Source organism: Pinus tabuliformis, chromosome 7 (genome assembly GCF_031772625.1).
Source record: "Pinus tabuliformis cultivar Carrire ecotype Pingquan chromosome 7, CPIR1, whole genome shotgun sequence".
Taxonomy (NCBI): domain Eukaryota; kingdom Viridiplantae; phylum Streptophyta; class Pinopsida; order Pinales; family Pinaceae; genus Pinus; species Pinus tabuliformis.
The window spans coordinates 119645649-119665880 of record NC_142293.1 but is presented as its reverse complement, the minus strand read 5'-3'; the positions used below and the strand labels follow the sequence as shown (position 1 = coordinate 119665880).

At 40.2% G+C, this 20232-nt stretch overlaps 1 protein-coding gene across 1 annotated transcript; it reads right to left on the bottom strand.

Moving 5' to 3' along the window:
* Positions 1-8840: 8840 nt before the first annotated feature.
* LOC149246030 (peroxidase 12-like) lies at positions 8841-11252 on the bottom strand. The gene is made up of 4 exons (XM_089439636.1): positions 11019-11252; positions 9733-9918; positions 9430-9598; positions 8841-9307 (listed from the first exon to the last, which is right to left on the bottom strand). The coding sequence occupies exons 1-4, from the start codon at positions 11250-11252 to the stop codon at positions 8841-8843; spliced, it is 1056 nt and encodes a 351-aa protein (XP_089295762.1).
* Between the last annotated feature and the right edge of the window lie 8980 nt (positions 11253-20232).

Sequence of the window (20232 nt, the reverse complement as noted above, 5' to 3'; positions counted from 1 at the left end):
CCAAGATTCGGTTAATGAACTAATTTTAGTTAAAAATCAGTTAAAATTGAATGTATGTGTAATAAAAACTGTAAGATTCTTGATGAAAACGAAGACTGGGGGTCTCCGTTTTCAGGATTTTACAAGCTCGATCCTGGGACCTGTGGGTTATGGGCCCATGCAGCCTATAGGAGTCGCCTCTTAGTCTCTTCTTATTATCTTCACTGACACCACCCTTGTCATCGGCACAACTGAGGTTCTCTTCCAAACCCGCCAAGCCTGTTTCCTCAAACTTCATGAGCACAAATTTGAGAAGGCACATGCACAGCTACCTTCTGGTTTTTCAATAAGCGAGCAGCACAATGCTGATTAGTGTGCGATTTCCTACCAAATCCTTGCGATCTCTTGTGCCCTTCCAACGCCGTCTCGCTGTGCAACTAACTGCCTCTTCTTGGTCGACGCTGCCAAGCCTTCGTCTTCTATTCCCAGAGAAATCGTATCTCCTCCTCCTTCTGAGATAGCACAAGCGGAGACCACAAAGGAATTGGGCTCCTGCAACATAACCCCATAGAATTCCGGTGGCAGCCTTTTCAACTGCAGTTTAGCCGGCGGAAAAAAAAACTGACTGACTAAGAGCATTCATACACATCGAGCCACTTCATTAAATAACAACCCGTCAACTCTTCGACCTGTTCATCTCGACAAACACTTCATATTCAATCTCATAATCACGACTTAAATCTTGCACATCTTCATCACAAGCAGAAAAATTAGTGACAGCCCTTTTTCGCTGGAATGTTCTTCTCGGCTCCGGCTAGCCAAACCCTTATCCTCAACCTTCTTGTGTTTCTTGCAAGCCGTAGCCCTATCACAGTCCCGTTCGCAATCACATGCTCGAGGCTGCGACCTCCTCCTCTTGCGACCGCTCGCCAATGAATCAAAGGTCTGGGGTAAGCGCATGACAGAGGAAACGATTCTGAGGTGAACCCCCCAAAAAAGGTTTTTCTTCCTTTTTAGCTACACTGAATATAACTGTTTAGAAACTAAATTCTACAACTGCTACCTGTTTCTTTAAACAATAAATTAACTAAAACAGTTGCTGGTTACCTAAGCTAACAACCAGTAACTTAACTTGTTCTGTAATTAATCCCCCGGTCTTCGTTTTCATCAAGTGGTATCAGAGCGGGAAAGATTTCCTGCGGAGAGGAGTTTTTTTTTGCATGCGAAGAAAGGAGGTACGAAGGAAAAAGAGGTACAGTTTGTTTGTGAAGGTGAGAAGATTGCAGCAAACCTGGAGCAGGAGTGCTCAATGGGTTCGAGAGGAGAGAACCACAGAGATGCCGAGAGGACTAAGCTCAGCAGAGAAGCTTGGTAGGGCATCTGGTAGCAAGGAGGACTTGCTATGGCAGAGGTTTGGTTGCAGCTCACAGAAGGCAGTTCCACTGACGAAGTGAAACAGTGAAACTCATATGACCAGGAGGTCATAATTTTTCTACCTCGGGAGCATATGACCAGGAGGTCATAATTTTTCTACCTCGGGAGTATGATGCAGGAGCATCCTGACACGTCAATGAAAGAAAATTAGAGGAGGAGGACAAGTGGACAACCACATGGATGGCCAAGGCAATCTTGAACAAGATTCGGTTAATAAACTAATTTTAGTTAAAAATCAGTTAAAAACTGAATGTGTTGTAATAAGAAAGGAAGGGTTCATGAGTGAATGGGAGAGAAAGAGAGGAAAAACCCTGTGCGTGTGAGAGAGGGCAAAATGTAATTGCCAGAGAAATCTGGATTAAGGCTGAAATGCCTTAAATTGTAATCTGAGACTGTAATTAATGAGAACGCATTTGTGTGAATTGTGTCTTTATGTGTTGTTTTTTTTTCTTGTCAGTCCTCCGGTAATTTTGTGATTGACATTCACTGATTCCCCGCCTTAACTGTTTGTTTTCGTTTTAATGCCTGGAAGCCGAAAACAATGAAGAGTCCATGGAGTATTTGTGTTATCAGTGTAACAAACACTGGCTGGTTTCGCGGATTGGAAAGCGTGTTGAATGCAGGGCCACGTGAAGGGGCGAGAGTGCCCTGGGACGCCAAAGAAGACAACTAAATCTGCGTTTTTATTTTTTATATGTTTTTTGAATGCAGGAGTTTCCAAGTTGGTACAGTGGCGGGTTCCAGGAAATTGGGCTGTTAAATCCATATGAACAGACAACCATGAATCGATGACTAGTGAATCACGTGCTCTCTCAGGTATTTTATTTTCATTGTATCATGAAGTTGGAGCCAAGAGGAATGACGAGGACATTGTACAGGATTTGGCCGCGGAGCCTTCACGTAATGGGCGTCCAGGTTCGGCGGAGGCTCGCAGCTCTGCCTTCGCCCAAAAGGTCTTTGGACATGTCCGCTGTTTGAAAGCAACGCACCCTGTCAGAGTTGAAGAAGACGGTGTGTGTGTGGACTGAGGATGAGGAGCACCGTCATGCATTGTTACCGGGTTTGTTCCGGCGTGGGCCTTCCTTAATTAAAATGAAGCAAGAGAGATCAGAATGCGCTTCGTTTTCATCAAGTGGTATCAGAGCGGAAAAGATTTCCTGCGGAGAGGAGTTCTTTTGCATGCGAAAAGACAGGAGGTACGCAAAAAAAAAAAAGAGGTACAGCTTGTGAAGGTGAGAAGATTGCAGCAAACCTGGAGCAGGAGTGCTCAATGGGTTCGAGAGGAGAGAACCGCAGAGATGCCGAGTGGACTAAGCTCAGCCGAGAAGCTTGGTAGGGCATCTGGTAGCAGGGAGGACTTGCTATTGCAGAGGTTTGATTGCAGCTCACAGAAGGCAGTTCCACTGAAGAAGAGAAACAGTGGGTAGAATTGCTCAGGAAAAACATATGACCAGGAGGTCATAAATTTGTACCTCGGGAGCATATGACCAGGAGGTCATAATTTTTGTACCTCGGGAGTCTGATGCAGGAGCATCCTGACACCTCAATGAAAGAAAATTAGAGGAAGAGGACAAGTGGACAACCACATGGACAGCCAAGCCAAGATTCGGTTAATGAACTAATTTTAGTTAAAAATCAGTTAAAACTGAATGTATGTGTAATAAAAACTGTAAGATTCTTGAGAAAAAAAGAAGACGAGAATAGGAAAACCCTGTGCGTGAGAGAGAGGACGAGATGTAGTTGCCTGAGAAATTCTGGGTTAAGGCTGAAATGCCTTAAAATTGTAATCTGCATTTGTGTATAATAGAAGCGTTTCTGTGTGAACTTGCGTATTTATATGTCTTTGTTGTTTTTCCGGTCTTCTTTTCTCTTGAAAATGAAAATGTAAATGCCGCAGTACAGGCATGTTAATATGCAGCGCTATAATTGAGTTTTATTCTGGAAATTGTCAATTCGCGGGTCTATATTATATCAGGGAAGTCCAGATTCAGCACACAGACTGCAGAGGGTAAGCACTGTGTTTTCATTATAATCTGGCATATTAGAATACAAGTTTTTGATATACCCAATGCGTATATGCAGCAGCACCGTTTAAACAGACTGTTTTTTATAGCTATATATTCATGAGAAACATTTCATGTCAGTCCGATATAGATTGATATTGGGATTGGGTTTCTACCTTATTTTGACATTGGAGAAACTCGATCATCCGCAACCCTAAACAAAATTCCGGAGGCAAAAGCCCTAAAAGGAAATTTGGGGTCTAAGTGCTTCGTTTCCTCTGTCATGCGCTTACCCCAGACCTTTGATTCATTGGCGAGCGGTCGCAAGAGGAGGAGGTCGCAGCCTCGAGCATGTGATTGCGAACGGGACTGTGATAGGGCTACGGCTTGCAAGAAACACAAGAAGGTTGAGGATAAGGGTTTGGCTAGCCGGAGCCGAGAAGAACATTCCAGCGAAAAAGGGCTGTCACTAATTGTTCTGCTTGTGATGAAGATGTGCAAGATTTAAGTCGTGATTATGAGATTGAATATGAAGTGTTTGTCGAGATGAACAGGTCGAAGAGTTGACGGGTTGTTATTTAATGAAGTGGCTCGATGTGTATGAATGCTCTTAGTCAGTCAGTTTTTTTTTCCGCCGGCTAAACTGCAGTTGAAAAGGCTGCCACCGGAATTCTATGGGGTTATGTTGCAGGAGCCCGATTCCTTTGTGGTCTCCGCTTGTGCTATCTCAGAAGGAGGAGGAGATACGATTTCTCTGGGAATAGAAGACGAAGGCTCGGCAGCGTCGACCAAGAAGAGGCAGTTAGTTGCACAGCGAGACGGCGTTGGAAGGGCACAAGAGATCGCAAGGATTTGGTAGGAAATCGCACACTAATCAGCATTGTGCTGCTCGCTTATTGAAAAACCAGAAGGTAGCTGTGCATGTTCCTTCTCAAATTTGTGCTCATGAAGTTTGAGGAAACAGGCTTGGCGGGTTTGGAAGAGAACCTCGGTTGTGCCGATGACAAGGGTGGTGTCAGTGAAGATAATAAGAAGAGACTAAGAGGCGACTCCTATAGGCTGCATGGGCCCATAACCCACAGGTCCCAGGATCGAGCTTGTAAAATCCTGAAAACGGAGACCCCCAGTCTTCGTTTTCATCACAATCTCTGCTCATGTGTTACCAGTGATGCATGTAGTTCATGAATTGTGAAGTTTGTAAGATCCTTTGTCTCCTCTATGGTCGTGACAATCACATCAAACCTTGAGGGTAGGATCCTCAATAGTTTCTCCATAATCCTCCTTTCTTCAAGAATCTCTCCATGAGACCTTATCTTTGTGACCAGACCAATCACATGTGTGAAGAATGAGTCAATATTATCTGACTCCTTCATGCATAGATTCTCAAAATCTCTCCTCAGCAACTGTAGTTTTGTTGTCTTCACTTTCTCCATGCCTTGATAGGCTGTCTTGAGAGTTTGCCATGCTTCTTTGGATGTCTTAGCTGCTGCTATCCTTGGAAACACACTCTCATGCACTGCTTGATACAAAAAGCAGAGGGCTTTAGAATCATTCTTCTTATGGCTCTTCAACAGATCTTTCTCTGCCTGAGTTAATCTATTAAACTCATTTTCATCTGCTGGCTCTTCAAAACCATCCTCAACAAATTCCCATAAATCTTGTGAGGCAAGCAAAGCTTTCATGGTTATTGCCCAATAGTCATAGTTTTTTCCATTAAACTGTGGGAGCTGAGTATTAAAGATACCCATGCTAGTGCTGGCTCCAACCATCCTTGCACTCTTAACTATGCTTCAAAATTCTTGACTGTGTATTAAAATAACTATCTGTCTTCAACAACAACGCAGAAAACTAGCTTGAGAAATACCTTGGATTTTTCTTGACTGAGTCTTCACTTTGCTGGAGAAGCTGCTGCAGCAAGAAATCCTTCCTTCAACTTCTTTGACACCTCCAAAGAGCCTGGACAAGCTTTGATACCATGATGGAAATTTTTGGTAATTTCAAATTAAAATTACTGAACAAAGGATAATGCTCTGTTTTAACCCAGAGAATAATACTTTGTTTTTGCACAAGGAAGCAAAAAAAAATTGTTTGCTGGAGAACAGAGTTTTACCACACACAAAGGATTTCTATTCATTAATAAAACTACTGATACAATATTCTTCCTCTCACAGAGGGATTTCACAAACACTGCTTCAGATGCACAAAAAGAAAAATTACTCTGTTTCATAAAAATTCACTTCTCTGTTCCTTCATTCTTTACACTGTTGTGTAAAAAAAAAATTCAATACATTTGTTGGAGTGCATTACATTTCATTTTCAACCAACAAAAAATTCCTTTCCGTGCTGCTGCAGATTCCACTTTCGTTTCTCAACAAACGAAGAACAATTACATTCGCATTGCTGTGCGTTTTTCAACAAAACAAACTCTTTTCATTCGCTCACTTCTGGTGCCTATTGCCCTCTTTCATTACATTCACACTGCTGGAGAATGCATTTACATAACAAAACAAAAAAAAACTTTGCTTCGCACTTTCACGCTTCTGCATTTGTTAAATTACCATACATTACAAAATAGGAGTTGACCTTTTGTTTTTACATCTACCAAAAAAAATTGCACACCTGAAATAAAAAACATTAAAATTAAAACATTTACCAACATTTACTGATCATAGGAAATTTCATATTAATTTCATTTAATTGCTTTATGGACAAAAACAACGGTCAACAAAACTTTCACTTCACGTTAAATCCTTATGCTGCAGGCTTGTACACGACCGTTAATTTAATCCGACGGTTGACTGCAATCCCTCGGAGGTCCCAATCGCACAAACTTTACCACCGGGGAATGGCTGTTTTGGAACAGTGGCTCCGGGCACGTGTCAGCAGCTAGATGTGATCGCTGCTCCTCCAAGGAATACCGACGTTCAACAAAAGCGGTGCAGGGAAGTGTACTAGTGGTTTTGCTAGAATTAAATGCGACAGTTGCAAATTATAATTTCAACAGTATTAATGTCTAAGTTGGGGTAAATATGAATGCAAAAGTCATTTTTATATGGTTGAGCAAGTAAAGAGCCATTTGAATGTGTAAATTTGAGCAAGAGGTAGTGGAGATATAATATAATCCAAAACTTTGTTTGTTGAGATATGGCCCTTTTTTTGTGTTTTTTACTTGGAGCAACATCGTCCAATTTATTATGGTTAATTTATTTGCATATGCTATATAATATAATCCAAAATTTCCAAAATTTGATTTGTTGAGATATGGCCTTATGAGTAACTTTTACTCTGTTTCATTGTTAGTTTAATTTCTGTTTCATTTAAACCTCTGCGCAATGTGCTTCCCGCAACTAGAGATTTGACTTGCCGCAAGAAATTTCTAAGCTATACTTCTCTCCTCTGCCCCTTAAAATTATATATGCATATATAAAATTATATATATACATATATAAAAAAATTATATATATATACATATATAAAATATGAGAAAAAACATAAAAATATATATATATACATATATATATTTTTATGTAAATTTCTGGTAATTTCAAACTAAAATTACTGAACAGAGGATAATGCTCTGTTTTAACCCAGAATAATACTCTGTTTTTGCACAAGGAAGCAAAAAAAAATTGTTTGCTGGAGAATAGAGTTTTACCACACACATAAAGGATTTCTATTCATTAATAAAACTGCTGATACAATATTCTTCCTCTCACAGAGGGATTTCACAAACACTGCTTCAGATGCACAAAAAGGAAAATTACTCTGTCTCATAAAAATTAACTGCTATGTTCCTTCATTCTTTACACTGTTGTGTAAAAAAAAAATTCAATACATTCGCTGGAGCGCATTACATTTCATTTTCAACCAACAAAAAATTCCTTTCCGCGCTGCTGCGGATTCCACTTTCGTTTCTCAACAAACGAAGAACAATTACATTCGCACTGCTGTGCGTTTTTCAACAAAACAAACTCTTTTCATTCGCTCACTTCTGGTGCCTATTGCCCTCTTTCATTACATTCACACTGCTGGAGAATGCATTTCAATAACAAAACAAAAAAAACTTTGCTTCGCACTTTCACGCTTCTGCACTTGTTACATTACCATACATTACAAAATAGGAGTTGACCTTTTGTTTTTACATCTACAAAAAAAAATTACACCCCTGAAATAAAAAACATTAAAATTAAAACATTTACCAACATTTACTGACCACAGGACATTTCATATTAATTTCATTTAATTGCGTTATGGACAAAAATGGCGGTCAACAAAACTTTCACTTCACGTTAAATCCTTATGCTGCAGGCTTGTACACGACCGTTAATTTAATCCGACGGTTGACTGCAATCCCGCGGAGGTCCCAATCGCACAAACTTTACCTACCGGGGAATGGTTGTTTTGGAATAGTGGCTCCGGGCACGTGTCAGCAGCTGGATGTGATCGCTGCCCCTCTAAGGAATACCTGCGTTCAACAAAAGCGTTGCGAGGAAGTGTACTGGTACTTTTGCTAGAAATAAATGCGGTAGTTGCAAATTATAATTTCAACAGTATTAATGTCTAAGTTGAGGTAAATATGAATGTAAAAGTCATTTTTATATGGTTGAGCAAGTAAAGAGCCATTCGAATGTGTAAATTTGAGCGAGAGGTAGTGGAGATATAATATAATCCAAAACTTTGTTTGTTGAGATATGGCCCCTTTTTTGTGTTTTTTACTTGGAGCAGCAGCGTCCAATTTATTATGGTTAATTTATTTGCATATGCTATATAATATAATCCAAAATTTCCAAAATTTGATTTGTTGAGATATGACCTTATGAGTAACTTTTTACTCTGTTTCGTTGTTAGTTTAATTTCTGTTTCATTTAAACCTTTGCGCGATGTGCTTCCCGCAACTAGAGATTTGACTTGCCGCAACAAATTTCTAAGCCATACTTCTCTCCTCTGCCCCTTAAAATTTTCTAACACCTTGTAACCCATTTCTATGTTTTTGTTGCAATATTTTAGATAAATATAAGTCTAATGTAGGTTTCCAAAGATAACAGACCAACGATTTCAAAAACGCCTAAACAATTCGTAAACGAATATAGAAATTGACTATGTTCATGGATTTGACAAATCCAACTACATAATAGATGTGCAAAATTTGCCAGCATTAGAGTTTAAATTCTGTAAAGTTTCTTGTTGGAAATTGCTGGAATCGGTTGGAAATCTGATTATCAACCAGAAATGTTATTTATTTTCAACGAGAATACACTGTATTCAGGCTTGATTTCTGCTCTTTCAAAAGGTCAAAAGGGAAAAAGTAATTTGTAGAACAAGCATCGCAAAGGGTTTACAAGATGTCGGTTATATATATTTATTGGACTTTGCTGGGAATTAACGCTGCTTGCTTATATTTGAGATTAGCTGAGAAGCCTAATCTCACATAGAATAAGATGTCGATTCTTGAGACGCCTCTGGATCCATAATAAAAAATGTTGACGGATTCGAAGCCCAGAAGTTCTTACGGATCTCTCCCTCGCTTCCTGTGAGCACATCCAGTTGCCCCATTTTGAGCATGCTGAGCACAAAATGTTCAAAGAAGAGGGTCTGATTCACTGCAAAGTTGATGACAATGTCGCGAGTTCGAGTGTCGGTGTAAAGAGTCTGGTCAGAAGTGAAGAGGGTCTGTCGGTTGAGGAGATCAACGTAGTATTTGTTGTCGAACAAATTGGGAGTGCGAATATCCAATTTGGTGGTGTTAACGGTGGTACTGGTAGGGCAGGTGAGATAAAGATTCTTAGCAAAACTCTGGTCCATCGTGAGATCCCGCATTTGTGTACCAGTGGTGCTGTTATATAGTCTATTGTCGAAGGAGGAGCAGTTGCTTCTGCCAATTGTATGTCCTCCTGATCACACACATAGTAATACATAAAAAAGAATTTCACCCAGATCAATACTCAGAGTTTATCATGAGAATTTGAAAAAGAAAGAAGGGGGAAAATTGTTGATGGGCCGGTAGTAGTAATACCTGAGAGGGCCACCAGATTTGTGAAATTCAAGCCTTTGGGACCCAAAACACTGATAAGCCCTGTTACATTGAAGGTTGGGGATGGAAAATTGGCAAGAATGGTCGATCGATTGGCGAAGGTAACGCTGTGCTTGTGGCAGAGTGGTAAGGGGTAGAACGGTCCTCCAGCCTACAACAAAACACACACACACATATATATTAATGTAAGAAAAACCTTATATAAGAAAATGCATCCCAAACGTGAATGACACACAAATTAAATAAGCGTTGCAGCAATGTGAGCGGAGAAATGAAATTAGTTACCATTACAACGGAGTCACGAACTGCTAAGGTAAGAATATCGGCACACGACACAATTCCGCTGCAGGCGGCTTCGACGTTCTGTTTGATGTCATTGATAATGTTTAAAGCCTGTGCTTTGAGTGAGAGGTTTGGGGGAGTCGTCTGCTCACCTGACGTTGCGTTCAACAACACCGAACCATCGCATCCCTGGAACCAATAAGTTGTATTAATTCCTAACTGTTACAGTTTTCTGGTTGCTAATTCGCGTTAAATTAAATACATATATTGGTTACAGTAAAACCTACCTTTATTAAGGATTTACATTGGTTTTTCTTGTTAAAGCTATTTATATATTTAAAATTTTATTTTAGATAATTAAAATTTAAGATTGGGTTAAAAGTTGTCTGCTAATGAGCCTTAAAAATATTTAAACTTCTCCATTGATTTTAGTGAAGAAATAAATATATGTTTGAATATATTGTATAATATTTATTTGTTAGTCAAAAGTTATTGCTTCAAATATATACATTTTTATAGATTTTAGTAATTATAAAATAAAATGGTTATTACATCATTAAAAAAAATTAAATTGACTTTATCATAAACTTAAAATAAATAAATATATATGTTCAATCACTAGGAAAATTTATCATAACTTAGTGGTCAAATTAATAGTGGGATAACCATTAATGAATTTTTATTGACTTGTCACAGTTATTCAAGGAAAATCAAGCTACCTGACGGCTTTCAATCTTGGGATATGCATCTGATTTTGGGCCATTAACCTATTTCGTTAATCTATTAATTTTTTTTTGCCAAATCTTAATTCTTATTATTTAAAATAAAATTTTGACTCCATATATAAATTCAACCACATGAAAAACCCCTACTAAAAACACTCGGATTTACAATTGATACTTATAATTCGAAAAAATCCAACAAATTTTTTGAGCAAATAAAATAAGAAAATATAATATTTATACACTATCATCTCAATTTTTGTTCCTCTACATTTCCTAAATGTTTATAAACATTTCCTACAATCTTGTTTAAATTTCAAAAAAATCTAATAGATGTTATAAGTGGTATATTTTTCACATTTTTTTTGAGATTTCATCTCAAGCTCTTTTTTCCTTCCTAAAATGTAACATGTAACAAGATTTAACCTTATAAAATGTAATATGTAACAATATTTAACTTGATAAAAGTGGAAAATGCAACTGCTCGAAAATCAATATCCGAGAAGCATACACAGGTAATTGCTAATAAATTTGACATCCGCCATTTATGCTATGAGATAGTTGTACCTCGACAAAACAGTGGTGGAAGTGGAGCCTCAACAATCCTGCAGCCTGTGTGATGTCTGCACTCAAATAGGCTCCCATGCGCTCCCACACTATGGACTCCAAGGACGAGCAACTCGAGCTGTAGAACGTCCAAGAAAGACCCGCCACGGGACTCGGCAGAGCATTGACAGTGCCGCCATAGATCACAAACACGCAGAGAATAATAGAAGCCAGATCCATGCTAAACTTGCCCATGTCGGCCACAGCTTTGGCTTTGCTCTGATGTGGAATAGATTCTTTGATCCTGCTGCTTTTTATGAACATTGTGAGTTATCAAATGCAAAAATTTCCAATCCAAAGAAAAACCGGAAAAGCAGGCACAAATTAGAATAAATATCAAATAGCAGGCACAAATTTCTTTGAATTGTAATAATAATACAACATAAAAGTAGATTTGCAGGCTTACTCGGTTGAAATGAAGGAAATCCACTGGCCTTTCAGATGGGTGAGAGCTCTCACTGCCGACCTACATTTATAGGCCTTCAAAGTTCGGACTGAGGGCGAACAGATGGAGGGGGGATAAGTTTTCAAACTTGTGATGTGTGTAACTAGGAATGTCTGAATCGCATTATATGCACTTGAATAGGACGTATCCAACAGCCACGTCATGTCACAGTTGATATTGTACTCTAATTTTACCATGTGAAGCTAAAAATATGTATAAATATATTCATGTGCTTGCATCTTATCGTAATCGTGATGAGGTCACTGGTTGAGTAAATGTTAGATAATCCCATGAGAGCAAGCTGTAAAATGTTAGGAAAGATTTTCAAAATTTCTGGCCACCAGTGTATAATCGTTTAAAATCCAATGGGATTTTGTAATTAAACTCCAAATCACACAACAAGGAATTGTTTAATACAATAGCAAAACTTTTCAAGACGTTCGTGATATCATTGTCTTGAGCATTCACATCAACATTTTAATAAAATCAAAGTTATCAAGGGGCCAACGTGCAGAGCGACGAGTTAGGTGGACCGAGACACCTCTTGATTTTTTAATAGTCGATTTGTATGGTCGACCTAGGTGGGCCGACCCACCTTATCTCTTGGAGGAGGTGTGTATATGGATGACAAGTTGGAAGAGTAAGGCATTAAGAAATCCAAGCAAGTTTAAATTTAAGCATTGAGCGAGCTAAGGAGAAGAGAAAATAAGAGGAGAGGCGACGTACAAGAGGCCCGAGGGTCGTAGTACTAACCGAGGCAAAGAGTTGCAGATTTAGGTGAAGTTTGGGTGCATTCTGGATGGTCCAGCTACAGGTGGGGCGACCCTGCCCATGGACGAGTTACGGCGGATGCTCCTATCTGAACGGGTGAGTTGCAGTGCGAAGATTCGATGGTGGGGCGCTTCTGCTCGGCGAGCTATCGAGGGTGACACAACAATTAGGGCACCTCTGCCCAGGCGAGTTGTGGTTGAACGATAACATGGTTGGCATGATGAGGGCAGAGGTTGACACAGGTGGGCGCTCCTGCCCAACAACGAGTTGCGGTGGGGGACCCGCAGGAGGGCACCTCTGCCCGAACGAGATGAACGAGTGAGGGCGCTGCTGAATGGAAGGGCGACCGGAGGTGGGCGACCCTGAACGAGCTGCACGATTGAACTAGCGAGGGTACTGCTGAACGGAAGGGTGACCTAGGGTGGGAGACCCTGAACGAGCAGGCCGGATTGCTGACTTTGGCAATTTGTCGAGGTGAATTTGGGGTTCTTGGCAAAGACTGAATTTGTAAAGATACCTATAAAAATTGTTTATTTATTATCATTTGGGCAGACTCTAATCTGGGAGTTGCCCCTCCCATTAAAAGAAGTTTATCCATTGTCCACATTTATAAATGATGATGATGAATTTTATTTCCGTTGTGTAAAAATGATGAATGCTTAGTAGATTGTAGAAAAATAACTAAGTGTTGAATGTTAGGCGTAGCCTGTACTCATTAGTATTAGTAAAAAGAATTTGGGTAGCGGTGCCACACTTGCCTATGTGCGGTTGAAAGACCACTGCCAGGATAGAGGAGTGACAGATGGTATCAGAGGTGATTTGGAAAACGAGTTGAAGCTGATCACACTGTACTTCGTGACAGATGGTATTAAAGGATTTGATTCAAATGAATCAATATTTTTAGATTGAAGTGAATACTTCGTTACAGTTGATATCTATTGGTAGCAGTTGGTATTGGGTTTTGAAGCTGATGACCGTTGAGGGTAAAGAAGGTATTGAAAACTTGCCGAATGGATGAAGATAATCGAAAGAGCATTTTAGAAGCTCGAAGACATGATAGATTATTGGAAAGACGAAACTCAGAAACGCTATGAAGCTCTTGTGCAAGAGTGGGAACTCTTGATACACATGGGAGACAATATAATGAACATGAAGAAGGACTTGGGTAATCTTCATGGAAGGACTGTTGAACTTGATGAACTTGATGAGAAGATACGACAAGGTGATCTAAGACTCCAAGAACTCATGGATGAGCGAGTTTGACTAAGGGAGAAAAGCACCATGGCGCAGGCAAAAGTCAAGGGACTTGAGGATGAAATCAAGAGGGACTTTCTTGGTAGAAAGTCCATTGTGATAAAGCAAGATGAGATCGATTACATTGACAAACTTGGGGACTATCACCGAACCATGAAGGAAGATGTTTGGAAGATTTGGTCACTTCGGATGGAAGGAGTCAATGTGTGTCAAGTAGGAGCACTTAAGCAGAATGCGATGGAGGAAAAGCTTGATGGAGCTCAAGCTAAACCAAGATCGAGTTGCTTAGATGAACCGAACAGGGAGCTGAACTACCTTAAGAAGGAAGTCAGGTCGAAACATAAGTCGAAAGACTCTTCTGAGGTTGAATTGTTGAAGAAGGTTGCAAAGATAAGACGCAAGATCAAGCCTAGAGAGGATGGTGATGCCTTGAAGCTGAGTTTTGTGCAAGTAATTGTACATGGAAATAATTTTGATGCATTGGTCTGGGGAAGGACTTTTTGAAGGTTGCACAAGCCATACCAATGGTGGACCAAGACATTCTCTTTATTACATCTGCAGGAAAAACTATGTTGGTTCCGATGAATAGAAGGAGTTGCTTGGGATATAGACCAAAGATGGCTTCTATGACTTTGTATCCAAAGGATCCGAATGTGAAGCATGATTATGTGGAGCAAAGAGGACTTGGATGTATGACTCAAACAACAAAGGAAATGAAGTTAGTTGAATTTTTTGCGAAATCTAGAAGTAAAGATGAAGGTGGAAATACAGTTTCACACATCTTGAGACACTTGACAGGTGCATCTTCTACGGAGGATCTTCACCATGGAGTTGCGGATGGAGGGAGTTCGAATACTTCTTCTAAGGTAGTTTTTGGTGAAGATTATGTAGGTAGAGATCTGGATGGCATAGTGGATTTTTGCAGGTATGCCATGGGCATATATGACTTTCAGTTGATGAAAGACAAGCTTGAAAAGCTTGGTTGTACACATGAGGAGGTTGAAGTTATGCACAAGTATTTGAGACGCAATATCAATTTGATACATGGGTGGATGAGAGTTGGGGAGGAAACTCCCTAGCCCTCCTTTCTCGATAAACAAACCTTGGAGATAGGTGTGTGCAGGTCCTTGATATCTAGGAGGACTGCACCGCCCTTACAAGGGGCCTGGGAGATGAGGCTTCTTTATTTGACATGTTGATGGTGCTTGGATGAATACAACTATATGACAACACATTGGCATTAGCATCACGGACAACATGTTGCAGATGAGATGATGGATTATGCCATGGACCTGACCATGGATTATTTTACGCTTGGATGGATTCTCGATCGAGTTGATGTTGTGACAAGATGCTAAGAGAAACGACTAATGATGGCATGAGGAGGTGCATTCTTATGGTTTGAAAGTGATAGTTGGACTGATCACCCGACTAGTTCGAATCATGGGGGTCGACAGTGTACTGAGATGTGTTTGAGATGGATTGGAGTATCATAGCAACAATTCACATGGAAATGATACATGATGAGGTCAAACACGATATATGTTGCAGTGATGACATGTAGTTGAGTTGGAGGGACTAGCCTTCCATGGTGGTTTATGAACCTTGGTGGTTTATGCGATGATAGAGCAGAGATTGGCAACATGGACATTTTTGAGATGTTAGAGCTAGCGACACTTTGCGATGTTGTGTGATGGTGTTGTCAAGGAAACAAATCGTTTGAAGTGGGGGAGTATGTCACACCCATGAGCTGAACATGTACGACAAGCGACAGAGGGGTGGAAAACTTTGGTTAAAGGTGACGAGTCGAGTTGTGACGACGAGCGGGTGTGTTTGGTTAAACACGCCCCGACGAGCATACGACGTTGAGTTGTGATGCGAGTTGCGATGAGCTACTTGGAGGGTCGAAAATTGAAAAGGTAAAATCGGGTAAGTATGGAAAGGCGCGTGCGACGAGTTTATAGAGCTGTCGAAAAACTGACGAGTTGGTGGGCCGACGTGTGGAGCGACGAGTTGGGTGGACTAATGCACCTCTTGATATTTTATTAGGTGATTTATATGGTCGGCCTAGGTGGGCCGAACCACATTATCTCTTGCAGGAAGTGTATATATGGATGATGAATTGGAAGAATAAGGCATTAAGAAATCCAAGCAAGTTTAAATTTAAGCCTTGAGCGAGATAAGGAGAAGAGAAAATAAGAGGAGAGGCGACGTACAAGAGAATCAAGGGCCGTAGTACTAGCCGATTCAAAGAGTTGCAGATTTTGGTGAAGTTCGGGTGCGTTTTGGGTGGTCGAGCTGCAGGTGGGGCGACCCTGCCCACAGACGAGTTACGGCGAATGCTCTTGCTTGAACAGGTGAGTTTCAGTACGGAGGACCGGTGGTGGGGTGCATCTGCCCGATGAGCAATGAAGGGCGACACGACAGCGACGCCATATCTGACGAGCGAGTTGTGGTTGAATGGTAACACGGTTGGCACGACGAGCGCGGAGGTTGACATGGGTGGGTGCCCCTGCCTAGCGACGAGTTGCGGTAGGCGACCCGCAAGAGGGCACCTCTGCCTGAAAGAGGTGAAAGAGTGAGGGCGCTGTTGAACAAGAGGGTGTGTAGAAATTTCACCGTAGATCACCTGATAATGCAATATACTAAAGCAAAATACTTAATCTACTTCTACTATCAAACTTTGCGGAAGCTTAATCAATTTGATTAAGATCAACCAGAACACATATAATAGAGAAGAAGAAATCATACACATGAAACACAGAAGAATACTCAGGGGAAAGCCTCAGCTAAAAACCTCGCTATCTGTATTATCATACAAGTGGAAATATCTCAGGATTACACAAAGCTTTAGCTCTCATAGCTATCCAGCTCTCAATACAATCCCTCACTACTGCTCATAGACAGAATAGACAACACATATCCCTTCCTTCAGTCCTCCAAGCCTCCTATTTCCTTGTGCAATTTCTCCTCGGTCCTCAAGCTGCCACCTGTGTGTAATTACCTCACACACTGCTCACTAACCTTTGAGATAACTGTGCAATCCTGAAGGAGAGATAATTCCTTCTGCATGGATGAGTTTCCTATAAAGGAAAATTCCCCCAACTGATAGTACACTGTCCTTTCTTTTAATCTCAACTGGGTCTTTCTCTAAACTGACATGCATGAGTTATTTATGAGAGAATATTCAGTTATCTGGAGAAGACTAGTTGCATGCATGCATGCATTAACTGACTGAACTCACAATTAGTTCCTCCAACTGTTTGGAACTAATTTAATTGGACTTAACTCAGTTACCTAAGCTAACTAATTACAATTCAAATACAACTCATCCTTATCTCTTTAATTAAGGGATAACTTCCTCAATCAAAGGGATAACTATTGCATGTCTTCACATAGACGTCATGTTTGATTTTCTCCAACTAATTAACTCAAGATGAATTAACTAATTATTTTTCAAATTGCTGGTGAGACTGATGGTGAGACTAAATTTGAATTTTAATTCTCAATTTTAATTCAGGGACTAATTAAAATTGGAATCTATCTTGAAATGCTATTTATAGCAATGTTATTTTTAGCATTTCTCTTTTTTTTTTTTTTTCTATTTCCAACAGAGTTGGAGTATATCCTGAAATGCTATTTATAGTAATGATATTTTTAGCATTTCTATTATTAGCATTTTTTGTTGCTATTTTCAACATTCCCTCTCAACAAGAAAGGTATTCAACTCGAACCTGATCTTGAACCTTTGGAATGTTTTGCATGCAACACTTCTTTCAAGTGTTGTTGCTCCAACAACTCTAGAAAAAAAAAATATCCAACCTGAATCAGAATGATGCCTCTATCATCAAATTCTCTGACTGTTATTGCCTCTGTCGACTGAAAACTCTGCACCTTTGTGCCCTTAAGTATCTGACTGCTCTAGCATCTGTCACTTTGATCTTTGACTGTACCAATCACACTGGTTCCTCCTGCTGCATTCGTGTTTCTACTAGTCCAATCTCCCAACACTGCATCTGCACTGCACCTCCTATCATCATGTTGCATCGTGTTGCCCACTGCTGCATTGCAACTCAGTTACTGAGAAGTAAGTAACTGATCTCCCAACTGACCTCCCCGTTGGGCTAGAAACACCCTCTGATGCTGAAGCTCCCTCTATCGCTCCATCTGCACTTGCCTCTACCCACTCAGCCAGTCCTGCTACTCCTCATCGGGGCTCCTGTAGCAAGGTCTAATCAAAGAGGCTGGGTACCGCAAGGATCTTGCCCCTATTTCAGCCTTCTTGGGACTATCACTTCACATCGCCCCACCTTACACCTGGAGGTATGGCTGCATGTGATCCCTCTGCCCACTTGGCTCGAAATTTCCACTTACTAGAGGTCTCTGCATGAGTGGATGCTTCCACTCGATCTCCTCTTGGCTTCTGCAGTTGTGGTTGCTCCACAACCTCCTAAAGTTGCTTCACTAATTGTGGCTCCTCCTAAATTGTCTGAGACTTCTTCCGGCATTGCATGTTGAGAGGTAATGTACTCTCCCTCTCAACCACCAAGTCTCCAACATTTGCCTTGCTCCTCAAGGCTTTTCATGCATCTTGAACCTCAAGAGCATATAGGTTCTTGACTCGTGAACCATTCTGCTTCACCTGTCTCATGGTGATGTGTCTAAGGAAAACCTTTCCCTTATTGAAGACTACATCATAGCCTTTGTCATCTAACATCACGATCGATACCAAGTTCTTCTTCAGTCTTGGCACATACTTCACATCTGTCAAGGTGATGCAAGCTCCATTCTCCCTCTGAAAAGAAACCGTGCATACTCCTGAAACACTATACTTTTCATCATTACCCATCTCTATGCGCATCTGGAGGTCTTTCTCCTCCAAGGTACTGAAAAAACTCTTATCGCTGGTCATATGGAATGAGGCTCCACTGTCAAGAAAACAACCACAACCCATCATCGATGAAACCATGCATGCGATGAGGGTAAAATCCAATGGCTTAACTCTTCTGCATTGTGTTTGTGTCTCTATTTTGACAGCTTTGTCATGTCTGCTTAGAGGCTGATTTTTCTTGCCTTTGTTCTTCTTTGATTCTTCGCCTATTGGACATCGATTAGATGTATGTCTCGTCTTACCACAAAGCCAACAGGTAAGATTATTCCATTTTTCTTGCTTGGAAGTATGCAGGTGTTTATTGGAAGGCTTATAGTAATGTGTCTTAGGCACATACTTGTAGTGTCCCTTTCTGGTCCTTAGTGTGACTTTTCTTCCTCATGATTTTCCTTTATAGAATTTGGCAGTTTTCTTATATTCTTTTTTGGCTCACCTTTTGGATTTCCTTTTTCTAACCAAAGGATCATCAATGGTTAGACCATATTTGCTACAGATAGAATTACTATCTGGAAGCCTTGACAACTTTTTTAAAGATCTATTTACTTTAGAAATGGTGCACAAACTAACCAATGTTTTTGTAATGAGAGAATAAATTTCTCCCAGGTATATGATTCGAATGGTAATTGAAACACTTCTCGCAGTTTGATATAATCAACAAATTTGGATGGTAGGGCTGCAAGATATACCTGTTTCCATAATAAACTTTTGGAATCTTTCACTTCATATATCCTTTTCACCCAATCTCTGTGAAAGCCTTCAAATTGTGACATTGTTATGAAACCAGCTCACAAAAAAATAGAAAAGAGAGATCAACGCCTTATAATTCAGCCTCTTTGAGGGGGCAACCTCCTTTACATTACACAAATGAACAATTCTTGGATGATACAAATTAAAATACATTCTTTCTATATATAGGAGTCTAAGGGTCATAACTTAATCAGAGCCGACATAACAATAATAAAGTAAGGGCACAATAATAACAATAGTGGGCTTCTGTGGGGCACAATAGTAACAATATGGGCACTACATGGGTACATCAATATAATAAGTGAGTTGTACTAATAACAACAAGGGGTTACGCTAGTAGTATAGGGGCCTAACATGCTCCTCTCCTTCAAAAAGCATTTTCCTCAACGCTTGAGTAGTTCTTGATGCTTCTGTATAAAATTCTTGTCCTCCCATGTGGAATCTTCAGCGGGTAAGTTCTTCCACTTGATGAGATACTCTGAAATTGATCGATTTCGTAGCTGTCGGGTTCTTGTTTCTGTGACTGCTCCAGGTTCCAATATGATTTTTCCTTCCTCTTCAATTTCTAGCAATATTGTTTGAATTGGGATCTTTTGCAACTTTTGAATAAGTGGCCATACTTCTTCGTCCTTCTTCCATTCATCCATTGCTTCGTTTATCCAATCTGGTTGGATAATAGAAGTAGCACAAAACAATGCTTCCACATCCTCATCCTTGAAGAGTCTTCCCATTCGGTAAGGTCGCCATTTTTTAAGTGCATGTAGTATTGCCAACATTTCCTTCTCATAAATAGCTTGCTTGAGATGTAGCAGTAAAAATACCCAATCACCTACATCAAAACATTTTTCACTACGATGTTGATCTACCTATTGTTTCGTTTGATTTTGGACCGAAGTGGCATTATCCTTTAAAAGTTGGAGAAGTTGTTGTTGATGCTCGATGTGATCTTTCACTGCTTGAACCTTTTTCTTCTTGATATGTCCTTCTATCTCTAGAGTTTGAGGAGTGGTAATTTCTTCCAATCCTTTACAAGATATGGTCGGATTCATTTCTTGATGCTCGATATG